Below are 13,537 nucleotides of genomic sequence, written 5' to 3' on the forward strand. Positions count from 1 at the left end.
AAGAAACTATACTGTCGGGTATATAAGTGATTTGTCTCGCCAATTGTACATTCCAATGGATGATAAGTAAACTATTAAGGTAACACTAAGTTATGTTGGTATCCACGAGTTTGCACTATCTGTGACCTTTTAGTAGTTTAGTGTTATTTTAAGACAGCCAACAAAAAAATGTATGGTTATAATAGTGTCTAAAAAAATGAAAAACCTTGTATAAAAAGCCTGTTGGTTTACAAACTCATACTGAGATGGTAACACCAATAGTACTGTTTACAAATTAATGTATTTCTAATTAAAATATGCATTACTGTCGGCAAGCTCAGATTGCTTACATTTTAGTGCTTAGTTTCCAAGTCTTAGTTATAAATTGAATACAGACTAATAATTTTATTGAGATGTTGAGGACAGAGATGCTGTGTCTCACTATCCGCGTGCTGATTGTGTGTTTTGATTGTTGTTTTCATACAAGTAAAACAGGTGTTCTTACATTTAAGAATGAATCATGGACACAGTCAATGGCTTTTACACATTGTGATATTCCATATGCAGGATTTTAATTTGTTTTTATTTAAAAAATATAAAAATGTGAATTGTGTATCGTGGGAGTAAAGGGTACATCCTTTGTTATAAAAATTGCATGTTTAAATGTTATGCATTTGTGTACTATGAACAACATTGTATTTTGCTTATATCTTGTAAAAACATCATGGAAAAACAATCTTCAGTACAAGCATAATGTTCCCACACATACTGTCACTTATGGAGTTTTTGTGGGAAAGTAATCACTAACCATATAGCTTTATGTACACCTTATGATTAATATGGTGTTTGTGTTGCGTGTAGTTGTGTAAAAAGTCCACTAGAGGGCAATATTGACCAGGACACTGTAAACGTGTAATGCGGTTGGCCAGGACTCCTCCCAGAGAGGAGGACGTCCTTCCCATCCGAGTGAAACAAAGAGATTAGACAGTGGTAGAGGAGATCACGACAAGCGCTGCACCGTCTGTCTGATGACATATTTTTCTCATTTGGATATATCTTTTTGGACAATATTGGGCATCATTTTGTATGTCTTAAGTGGATGTATGGAATGATGAATGCTGCAGGAAGATGGAGCTCTGTGCGGATGTTTGTGCTCTTTGTGCTGCTGGAGTGTTACTGGGAAGCGGTGTGCAGCCAGCTCTCTTACTCTGTGGCGGAGGAGGTGAATGCGGGGACCGTTGTGGGGAACATTGCTAAGGATTTGAACCTAAACGTCCAGGATTTGGAGTCCCGAATGTTTCAGATCGTTGAAAGAACCAAGAGGAAATATTTGGAGGTAAACCTAAAGACTGGAGTCCTCTATGTTAATGAGAGAATAGATCGAGAGGAACTGTGTGGAGACCAATCTAAATGTTCACTCAGTGTAGAGGCTGTGATTAATAATCCGTTAAAACTGTACCGTATTGAAATTACAATATTAGATGTAAATGACAATTATCCTTCATTTTTGAAAAATGTTCAGGTATTAAATATTAGTGAGAATGCAGCAGCGAGAGCAAAATTTCCTCTGAATGCAGCTCATGACGCAGATGTTGGTAAAAATACAGTAAATTATTACAAGCTCAGTCCAAACGAATATTTCTCTCTTGAGTCACACAACGGAGAAAGTGTGATGCCAGAATTAGTGCTTCAACGTCTTTTAGACCGAGAAAAACAGCCCCTGATCAAACTCACATTGACTGCTATTGATGGAGGAACACCAGCTAAATCAGGAACTATGACTATTGTTGTCAATGTACTGGACAGTAATGATAACACTCCTGTATTCAGTCAAAGTCTATACAAAGCTACAATATATGAGAATGTTAAGATTGGCACGTCAATAATAACATTAAATGCTACTGATTTAGATGCAGGACAAAATGGACAAGTGTTCTATTCTTTCAGTGAAGGAGGTAGAAGGAAACAGCCAAATATGTTCTCAATTGATGAAAAAACTGGATTAGTAACAAACAAACAAAATATTGATTTTGAAGAAACGAATGCATTTGAGCTTAGAGTACAAGCTCGCGATGGTGCCCCCTCCCCTCTAAACTCACATACCAAATTGTTAATAGAAGTTTTAGATGTCAATGACAATGCCCCTGAAATTTCAGTGACATCATTGTTAAACACAGTGAGAGAAGATGCAACAATTGGAACTGCCATTGCAATTGTCTCTGTGTTGGACAAAGATGGAGGTAAAAATGGTTTGGTGCACAGTACAATTAACAACAATGTGCCTTTTAAACTTGAGTCAAATTATAAGAATTCATATTCTTTAGTTGTTGATGGTCCTCTTGACAGAGAGAGTGTATCTATGTACACTATTAGCATCACTGCAACTGATGAAGGAAGTCCACCTCTGTCCAGCACCAGTGTTATTAATGTGCACATCTCAGATGTTAATGACAACCCGCCTCACTTCTCAGAGCCCCTCATTAATGTTTACATCAAAGAAAATAGTCCACCAGGAGCAGTAATTCATAGAGTGACTGCAGTTGATGATGACATTGATCAAAATGCGCGAGTAAGTTATGCATTTGTACAAAGTAGCACTGACTCCATGCCACTAACTACAATGATAAACATCAACTCAGAGAGTGGAGATATAGTCAGTTTGCAGTCCTTTGACTATGAAAAGTTAAGTACATTCCAGTTTAAAGTTCAGGCCACAGACTCTGGTGTTCCTCCACTCAGCAGCAACGTGACTGTGAATGCTTTTATCCTGGATGAGAATGACAACAGTCCCACCATTCTGGCGCCATATTCTGAGCACAGCTCCATTAACAGTGAGAGCATCCCCTACTCTGCTGAAGCGGGATACTTTGTGGCAAAGATCAGGGCTGTAGACGCAGACTCTGGATACAATGCACTGCTCTCCTATCACCTGTCTGAGCCCAAAGGCAACAACAACAACAACCTCTTCCGGATCGGAACCAGCACCGGGGAGATTCGCACCAAGAGGAGAATGAGTGACAATGACCTGAAAAGTCACCCCTTGGTGGTGTCGGTGTGTGATCATGGAGAAGCCTCCCTGTCAGCTACTGTGTCTATTGATGTGGTGGTGCTTGAAAGCACAGCTGACATCCACACTCAGTTCAGACATGTGCCCATAAAGGAGGATAACTTCTCCGACTTACACCTGTACCTGCTCATCGCCATTGTGGCCGTGTCACTCATCTTTCTGCTCAGCCTCATCACTTTAGTAGCCGTCAGATGCCACAGACAGACAGACGGCACTTTCGGCAGGTACGGCGCCCCCATGATCACCACCCATCCTGACGGGAGCTGGTCTTACTCCAAAGCTACTCAGCAGTATGACGTGTGTTTCAGCTCAGACACACTCAAGAGTGACGTAGTGGTTTTCCCCGCCCCCTATCCACCTGTAGATGCTGAATTGATCAGTATTAATGGAGGAGACACCTTTACCAGGACTCAGACTTTACCTAACACTGATAAGGTGAGTCCAATATCGAATTTCTGCTATTGTTGTTTTTATGTACATGTCACCTGTAGATGCTTCAGTTAAATAGTTATGGGTCTGACTAGTTTAGAGTAAATAAAAAAATATATGCAAAAATGTCACTATATTTATCAGTAGATTTAAAAAATATATATATTTTTTCCAAAACAGAACCACAGTAAGTTAAAATGCTCGGATAATTCAACCAAGACTCAGACTTCAGAACAATGAGAAGGTTGGCTACATAGGCTGTGCTTTGCTTCTTGGAAGTATATTTGATCGGTGGTATAATTACACATACTTTGTAGCAATGACTTCAACAAATATGAAACATTAAATTACTTTGGTCTGTGTGTTTGCTACAATTGTCTTAGTATTAGATTTCTTTCAAAAACACTTGTAATGTGTTGTTGTTTCCTTGTGAGATAAAGTACAAGAGGTACTGTAGGTGTTTTGTTCTATGTATTTTGTACTTTTAGGCCTATTTTGCTTGCACTGAGAAGGTATATAAAGACTACTTAAAAATAGAAACATATTTTAAGTGAATACATTACTGACTACAAGCTCAGACTGCTGATTCTTTCATGGCACGTGATTTAAAAAATAATAAAGTAATTGATATCTCTACTGTTGAAATGTTGTGGAAAATTGATTAATGATCTCACAGTGGTGGTTATTATGGTATATGTCGCTATCCACAGTGAAAAATAAACAATTACTGTCCACACAGTCGAATCCTTTTAGTCCATTATAATATTGAAGATGCCTGATTTCAAGAAGCTTTTCTATTTATCAGAACATGACTGTGGTGTGCATAAGTATAATGGCACTAATAATGAAACAACACCATTTGTAATTTGTTCATTGTTGCCTTGTGTAGTGATCAGCTTTTATTTCAGGAGGAAATATGTTTTTTAATTGCAAATATCCCCAAATGACAAACATGAGGCAATATGTTACATTATGGAATGTGGTTTTATTAGTGAAAAAGTAAAGAAAGTCCCAATGCTGCAAGCTCGTACTTTTACTATATTTTATTGTTGTGATGGTGGTGGTGTAGTTATGTGTAAAGTCCACTAGAGGGCAATATAGACCATGACATTGTAAAAACATTGTTCGGTTGGTCTGGACTCCTCCCAGAGAGGAGGACGCCCTTCCCATCTCAGTGAAACAAAGAGATTAGACAGTGAGGGAAAAGATCACGACAAGCATTTTTAACTGCACTGTCTGCTGAGATCATTTTTCTTCGCTTCTGGATACAGTATTTATTTTGGACAGTGTTTGGCCCATATTTCTTTATGCCTTACAAGGATGTATGGAATGATGAATACTGCAAGAAGATGGAACTCAGTGCGGTTGTTTGTGCTCTTTGTGCTGCTGGAGTGTTACTGGGAAGCGGTGTGCGGCCAGCTCTCTTACTCTGTGGCGGAGGAGGTGAATGTAGGGACCGTTGTGGGGAATATCGCTAAGGATTTAAGCCTAAACGTCCAGGATTTGGAGTCCCGCATGTTTCAGATCGTTCCGAGAGGGAAGAAGACCTTTTTGGAGGTAAACCTAAAGACTGGTGCCCTCTACGTCAATGAGAGAATAGATCGAGAGGAACTGTGTGGAGACCAATCCAAATGTTCCCTCAGTGTAGAGGCTGTGATTAATAACCCTTTAAAACTGTACCGTGTTGAAATAATAATTTTAGATGTAAATGATAATCATCCTCTCTTCATGAGCAGAATACAAGTGTTAAATATCACTGAGATCACTGCAGCTGGAGCTAAATATCCTCTGAATGCAGCTCATGACGCAGACGTTGGAAAAAATACAGTCAATTCGTACAAGCTCAGTCAAAATGAACATTTTATTCTTGAGACACAAAAAGATGGAAGTGCGACGCCAGAATTGGTGCTTCAGAAGCTTTTGGACCGAGAAATACAGCCCGTAATCACACTCACATTGACTGCTATTGATGGAGGAACACCAGCTAAATCAGGTACCATGACTATCGTCGTTAATGTAATAGACAGTAACGACAACGCTCCTGTATTCAGTCAACGTCTATACAAAGCTACGGTATATGAAAACATTAAGATCGGGACAGAAATAATAACATTAAATGCTACTGATTTAGATGCAGGACCAAATGGACACGTCTTTTATTCTTTGAGCAAAGTGGATCGACGGCAACAAAATGACTTGTTTGCTATTCACAAAACAAGTGGAACTGTTACAAACAGTAACAATTTAAATTTTGAAGACACAAATGTGTTTGAAATAAGAGTACAAGCCAGTGATGGAGCAGCTTTCCCAATGATCTCACATACCAAATTACTAATAGAAGTTTTGGATGTCAATGACAATGCCCCCGAAATTTTTGTGACATCATTGTTAAACACAGTAAAGGAAGATGCAACAATTGGCACTGCTGTTGCTCTTGTTTCTGTCTCGGATAAAGATGGAGGTAAAAATGGTTTGGTGCACAGTAACATTGATAACAATGTGCCTTTTAAACTCGAGTCAAATTATAAGAATTCATATTCTTTAGTTATTGATGGTCCTCTTGACAGAGAGAGTGTATCTATGTACACTATTAGCATCACTGCAACTGATGAAGGAAGTCCACCTCTGTCCAGCACCAGTGTTATTAATGTGCACATCTCAGATGTTAATGACAACCCGCCTCACTTCTCAGAGCCAATTATTAATGTTTACATCAAAGAAAATAGTCCAACAGGAGCAGTAATTCATAGAGTGACTGCAGTTGATGACGACATTGATCAAAATGGGCGAGTGAGTTATTCTTTTGTTCAAAGTAGCACTGACTCCATGCCACTAACTACAATGATAAACATCAACTCAGAGAGTGGAGATATAGTCAGTTTGCAGTCCTTTGACTATGAGAAGTTAAAGACGTTCCAGTTTAAAGTTCAGGCCACAGACTCTGGTGTTCCTCCACTCAGCAGCAACGTGACTGTCAATGTTTTTATCCTGGATGAGAATGACAACAGTCCCACCATTTTGGCACCATATTCTGAGCACAGCTCCATTAACAGTGAGAGCATCCCCTACTCTGCTGAAGCGGGATACTTTGTGGCAAAGATCAGGGCTGTAGACGCAGACTCTGGATACAATGCACTGCTCTCCTATCACATGTCTGAGCCCAAAGGCAACAACAACAACCTCTTCCGGATCGGAACCAGCACCGGGGAGATTCGCACCAAGAGGAGAATGAGTGACAATGACCTGAAAAGTCACCCCTTGGTGGTGTCGGTGTGTGATCATGGAGAAGCCTCCCTGTCAGCTACTGTGTCTATTGATGTGGTGGTGCTTGAAAGCACAGCTGACATCCACACTCAGTTCAGACATGTGCCCATAAAGGAGGAGAACTTCTCCGACTTACACCTGTACCTGCTCATCGCCATTGTGGCCGTGTCACTCATCTTTCTGCTCAGCCTCATCACTTTAGTAGCCGTCAGATGCCACAGACAGACAGACGGCACTTTCGGCAGGTACGGCGCCCCCATGATCACCACCCATCCTGACGGGAGCTGGTCTTACTCCAAAGCTACTCAGCAGTATGACGTGTGTTTCAGCTCAGACACACTCAAGAGTGACGTAGTGGTTTTCCCCGCCCCCTATCCACCTGTAGATGCTGAACTGATCAGTATTAATGGAGGGGATACCTTTACCAGGACTCAGACTTTACCTAACACTGATAAGGTGAGTCCAATATACATCCTCTGCTTACTACAGTTTGATTCATGTGCCATTTACAGATGCTTCTGTATTTAACTTAATTTATGTATACTTTGAGAACAAATAACGTGTCTGCTACGAGAACTATTATGTCACTTTTTACGGTGTACTGTATACAGCAGGGGTCTCAAACTCAATTTACCTGGGGGCCACTGGATGCAGAAACTGGGTGAGGCTGGGTCGCAAGAAAAGATTTCTTAAAAAAAAATCTAACATGCACTTTTTAATGAATTCACCTTCTTTGAATGGCTTTCCCGCCCTAGCAACCATCTCACTCACCATGTAGCTAGCTTTGACTACTGCATCGTTCTTTTCGCTTGCTTTCTTGACGAAATCTTGTTGCCTCAGTAGACTAGTTTTAAAATTTGCAACCCGGTTCACTCTCTCATCTCCCTGGTATTTTGCAAACTCCTCAGCATGTCTAGTTGTATAATGACGTTTCAAATTGTATTCCTTGTGCACCGCAACTTTCTCTGTATCAACTACAGAAAAGAGCTATAAGGATTATTCATAAAGTAGATTACTTAGAACACACTAACATATTATTTATTAATTTGGGTTTATTGAAATTACAGGAGCTAGTAAAGTCACAGACATTATGTGTCATGTTTAAGGCTAAAAGTAAAACATTACCAGCAAATTTACAAAAAATGTTTGTCATCACTTCTGAGAATGAAGAGCATAGAAGAAAAGGTCATTTACAACATCAGTATTCAAGGACAACTTTAAAACAAATGTGCCTATCAGTGGTGGGGGTTAAACTATGGAATTCTATTTACAATGAGATAAAAGATTGTAAAAATATATTCCAATTGAAAAAATATATAAAGACAGAACAATAAGATCATATGGACAGCCATAAAAGTTTACATTTTGCTTTATATTTATTATTTTACTTATTTTTTGCCTGGTTTTGTATTTGTTTTGTATCATCCTGTGAGGTGTATATTACTTCTTTTGTTTTTTTTTGTTCGGTTTGTACTTCATGAAGTTTTGCACTTCTTGTGTTTTTTTGTGTGTTTTTTTGTTTGTTTTCGTTATATTTGGATGTAATTGTTGGTTTATATGATATCATTAAGTAAGACTACGTATTATGTTGAAGAGGGCAGAAAAATATAAGATTTTTCTTCATCCTGCTCCTTCTCAGGCATTGGTGTGTAAATGTATTATTGAATAATTGAGGTATAATTGTCTATCGATCAAAGATGCACATCAATGAAGGAGATAAATAAAAATTCAATTAAATGAAATAAGAGACGTCGGGGTGCCCCTGTGCTCAACAAAGAAATATTGCATCAAAAATCGTCTCTGTCTGGAGCCAAAGGGAGGGGGGTGGGGTGGGGGGGGGGGGTGGGGTCTCACCATGGAGTTTACAGTTACTGTAGCATAATTAACCCCGAACGGGCTAATATCACCACTAACGTGTTACACGTCTGATTCGCCCAGCGACTCTCTGTCGGAGTATCAGCGCTGGGGTCCAGTGCACCACACTTTTGTATTGTCGCTCTGTCCTTCGGCGGAGTGCTCGTCTTCCCCGCCTGGACTGTTTACAAAGGGGACGAGAGCAAGCAGGCGGGCGAGCGAGGGAGGCAGGGAGGGAGGGAAGAAGAGCGTGTGCGGGTGTCGTGGAAAAGAGGCAAAATGTTTCTCTGCTTGCATCACGCAAGTGACGTCAATGCATACTTGCCAACCTTGAGACCTCCGAATTCGGGAGATGGGGGGGAGTTGAGGTGGGCGGGGTTAGGGATAGCGGGGTGTTTTTGTAGCCAGGAAGAGTTAGGGCTGCAAAGGATTCTGGGTATTTGTTCTGTTGTGTGTATGTTGTGTTTAGGTGCGGATGTTCTCCCGAAATGTGTTTGTAATTCTTGTTTGGTGTGGGTTCACAGTGTGGCGCATATTTGTATGGAGAAAAAGATGATGAGGTGACAGTTTCTAGAGGACACTAAAGGCAGTGCCATCACGGAAAACCATCAACATTGTCGTGAGCCTTATACCATACCGTGATTGGTACAAGCGCCATTCATTTAAAACTTGCGGGCCGCACTAACATTAAACTTTCATATTAAGGTAGGGGCCGCAAAATAACGTCTCGCGGGCCGCAATTGGCCCACGGGCCGCGTGTTTGAGACCTCTGGTATACAGTATATGTATTTACAATATGTATTGGCAACCTTACGGATTTGGTTAGTTATAATGAAGACACAATTGTGCCCTTCTCATGCATGTTGTTGTGGCACTGAAAGCAACTGCGTCATACAGTACAAGTTATCTGGACATGTTGGCAGTTAGCTGAACATGTCACTGTCCTTGGTGCTGAAGGAAGGGACATTATTTCTTCTTTTTTTTTAACTACCGCAAAAGTGTAATGTGAGCCTATATGATCAAAGCTTCTGTTCATAGATCCTACATTACATTTATTAGTATTATTAATAATTAGATATTTACATATCTTAATTTCCCCTCCAGGAGTAATACATTATTAGTAAAGTGTTTTATCCGTTTCCCGGGTCATATTTTGTTTAGTTTAGTGTTTCCTTAGTTGTTGGTTAGTTCTATTTCAGCACCCTTGTTTGTTTAGTTGCCATGGGTGCTGATTTGTGTCACCTGCCTCTGATTAGTGGTCACCAATCAGAGAGCTAACTATTCATGCCTGGCGCCACAGTCTGCCTGGCAACAAGCCACATTTTTGTTGTTTTTTGCTTCTTGCTCCTTTGTTTTATTAGTCTATTGCTAAGCTTTGCTGTAGCTTCTCGTGCCATCCACACATTTTCCTTTTTTCGTGTTTTTGTCCTGTTAATTTGAAGAAATCATCCTTTTTACCTGCACACTGCTTTCGGGCGTCCATCTGCATCTTGGGGAAACGACCACCGCATAAACATGCGACCCCGACGTGACATTTGCACTAAACATATTCAAATACAGACCCTGATCTCATCTGGTTTAGTTTTTCAAAAAACTTTCTTCGGCTTGAAAATACTTTAGTTCCCTCACATAGTTGTATCAAAAGGCTAAAGATTGATTAGTTGTTTTTTTTCTTTCCTGCTGATAAGAATGTATTGATTCTTATAATATACACAGTTTACTTGTACTACAGTGATCTAATAAAATTGTGGATTGGTGTCCAAGTTTTGCCAATTTACATAAAAAAATAAAATATTTGCTCTGTTTTCCTAGCTCTGTCAACTATTGCTCATGACACTGCATGCAGTATCATAAAGTGTCCACATGGAGGCGATATAGACCGTGACATCTTGAACTAGAGTCTGGTGGTTCAGAGACGTAGAACTCCTCCCAGGGAGAAAAAAAAACAGGCTGATAGGGGCTGGTCTTTGTGACAAAGAGACACACGACGAAAGGGAAGAAACATGTACATTTAGCTGGACAAAAGACGAGGATTTGGATTTGCTATCTTTGGTACAAGGATTTTTCCCTTACTGGATCATTGGGATTGGATTAATGCCGTGACTGGATGGATATGATGATGTATTTGTCAAGTAAAAGGACGCATTACTGGATACATCTTTTGGCCGTGCTGCTGAAATGTTTGTGTGAAGCAGTCAGTGGACAGCTGTCCTATTCTGTCTCAGAGGAGGTAAACCCGGGGACTTCTGTGGGGAATATTGCCAGGGATCTCAACCTCAATGTCAAGACTTTAGAATCTCGTCTGTTTCAGGTTGTCAGCAATTCTAAGACTAAATATTTTGAGGTAAATCTAAAGACGGGTGTTCTTTTTGTCCGAGAAAGAATAGACAGGGAGGATCTTTGTGCAAAGGCTTTAAAATGTACCGTGAACGTGGAGGCTGTGATCAACAACCCTTTAAATCTCTATCGTCTGGAGATAACTGTGATGGATATTAACGACAACGCGCCCGTTTTCACCGAGGATTTGCAGCTTCTTGACATTGCAGAAAGCACTTTACCTGGAATTAAATTTGGGTTGATTGAGGCCACGGATTTGGATGTCGGAAAGAATGGTGTTCATACTTACAAGCTCAGCGAAAATGAGTATTTCTCTTTGGACATCCACAAAGGGGGGGAGAGCGTGTCTGCAGAGTTGGTGCTGCAGAAAGCTTTAGACCGCGAGCATGACTCCGTTATAACACTCACATTGACTGCTGTAGATGGAGGAAGCCCACCCAAGTCAGGAACATCAAAAATTATGATTAATGTTTTGGATATCAACGATAATCTCCCTGTTTTTAGTAAAGCTTTATACAAAGTTAAACTAGCTGAAAATGCACCCAAAGGCTCCATTGTGGTCACATTGAACGCAACAGACAGAGATGAGGGTTTGAACAGTGACATACAATACTCGCTGAGAAAAAAAGGGCAGGATCTTGTTTTAGATTTGTTTGAAATTGATCATAAAACTGGCACAATATTTGTCAAAGGAAATATTGATTATGAGGAAAATTCGGCTTTTGAGATTCATGCGCAAGCCAGTGACAAAGGCCATCCGCCAATGTCTACTCACTGTAAAGTGCTTGTGGAAGTTGATGACATCAATGATAACGCTCCTGAGGTCAGCGTGACGTCACTGCTAAGAACTGTCAAGGAGGATGCTGAGATCGGCACTGCTGTTGCTCTCGTTTCTGTACTGGATAAGGATGGAGGAAGGAATGGTATTGTTAAAGTTGCCATTGCAAATGATACTCCATTTAAATTAGAACCGAATTATAAGAACTATTATTCATTAATAGTAAACGGTGCGCTTGATAGGGAGACAACGACCCACTACAACATCACTATTGTAGCAAGTGATGAGGGAAGTCCAGCAATGTCCAGCATCAGTGTAGTTAATGTTCACATTTCTGATGTCAACGACAACATGCCTCACTTCTCAGAGCCCCGCGTTAATGTTTACATCAAAGAAAATAGTCCACCAGGTGCAGTAATTCATAGAGTGACTGCAGTTGATGACGACATTGATCAAAATGGGCAAGTGAGTTATGCATTTGTACAAAGTAGCACTGACTCCATGCCACTAACTACAATGATAAACATCAACTCAGAGAGTGGAGATATAGTCAGTTTGCAGTCCTTTGACTATGAGAAGTTAAATACGTTCCAGTTTAAAGTTCAGGCCACAGACTCTGGTGTTCCTCCACTCAGCAGCAACGTGACTGTCAATGTTTTTATCCTGGATGAGAACGACAACAGTCCCACCATTCTGGCACCATATTCTGAGCACAGCTCCGTTAACAGTGAGAGCATCCCCTACTCTGCTGAAGCGGGATACTTTGTGGCAAAGATCAGGGCTGTAGACGCAGACTCTGGATACAATGCACTGCTCTCCTATCACCTGTCTGAGCCCAAAGGCAACAACAACAACCTCTTCCGGATCGGAACCAGCACCGGGGAGATTCGCACCAAGAGGAGAATGAGTGACAATGACCTGAAAAGTCACCCCTTGGTGGTGTCGGTGTGTGATCATGGAGAAGCCTCCCTGTCAGCTACTGTGTCTATTGATGTGGTGGTGCTTGAAAGCACAGCTGACATCCACACTCAGTTCAGACATGTGCCCATAAAGGAGGAGAACTTCTCCGACTTACACCTGTACCTGCTCATCGCCATTGTGGCCGTGTCACTCATCTTTCTGCTCAGCCTCATCACTTTAGTAGCCGTCAGATGCCACAGACAGACAGACGGCACTTTCGGCAGGTACGGCGCCCCCATGATCACCACCCATCCTGACGGGAGCTGGTCTTACTCCAAAGCTACTCAGCAGTATGACGTGTGTTTCAGCTCAGACACACTGAAAAGTGACGTAGTGGTTTTCCCCGCACCCTATCCACCTGTAGATGCTGAACTGATCAGTATTAATGGAGGAGACACCTTTACCAGGACTCAGACTTTACCTAACACCGATAAGGTGAGTCCAATACACATCCTCTGGCTTTAATTGAGATTTGACGTGTATGCTTTGATATGTTGTTTCGAAAAGGTGGGGGGAAATAGTTTGGGGCTTCTTCTGGAAATCCTTTACACCTGGATTTTATATCACTGATATGTTTGATGCAAGACCTACAGATATACACTAGTATATCTTACACTGTTAATGCTTAGTGATTTGTTTAAAATGATGAAACACCTAGTTATGTTGGTCTTTGTGTTACTTACAACTTTAACCTCTGGGTAGTTAAGTACTTATTTTCAGTCGCCTACAAACCTTGTGGGTGCCTCGTTGCCTCAATAAAGTCAAATAAGTAGGTGCTTCTCTAACCTTATTGTACGTGTATGTTGTTTACAAAACACATATATGATAAGAAGACTAATGCTGTTATTGGATACAAATTATTCTTGATT

The 13,537-nt window shown here is 40.7% G+C and overlaps 2 protein-coding genes across 4 annotated transcripts in view; both read left to right on the forward strand.

Moving 5' to 3' along the window:
* Positions 1-13,537, forward strand: part of LOC133648190 (protocadherin alpha-C2-like) — a 206,226-nt gene that overhangs the window by 83,648 nt on the left and 109,041 nt on the right. Inside the window, exon 1 of one of the 3 annotated variants that reach the window (XM_062044022.1) lies at positions 10,598-13,103. The exons of the other annotated variants lie outside the window; for them this stretch is intronic. Coding sequence (XP_061900006.1) covers positions 10,701-13,103 — 2,403 coding nt within the window. The 5' untranslated portion in view covers positions 10,598-10,700. Of the gene's footprint in view, positions 1-10,597; positions 13,104-13,537 lie in introns of those variants that run through there. 3 annotated transcript variants of the gene reach the window in all.
* Positions 1,079-10,566, forward strand: LOC133648057 (protocadherin beta-17-like). The gene is made up of 4 exons (XM_062043837.1): positions 1,079-3,481; positions 4,868-5,088; positions 6,043-7,195; positions 10,492-10,566. Exons 1-4 carry the CDS (start codon positions 1,079-1,081, stop codon positions 10,564-10,566), a joined length of 3,852 nt encoding a protein of 1,283 aa, XP_061899821.1.

The sequence above is a fragment of the Entelurus aequoreus genome, linkage group LG04 (assembly GCF_033978785.1).
Source record: "Entelurus aequoreus isolate RoL-2023_Sb linkage group LG04, RoL_Eaeq_v1.1, whole genome shotgun sequence".
Lineage (NCBI taxonomy): Eukaryota > Metazoa > Chordata > Actinopteri > Syngnathiformes > Syngnathidae > Entelurus > Entelurus aequoreus.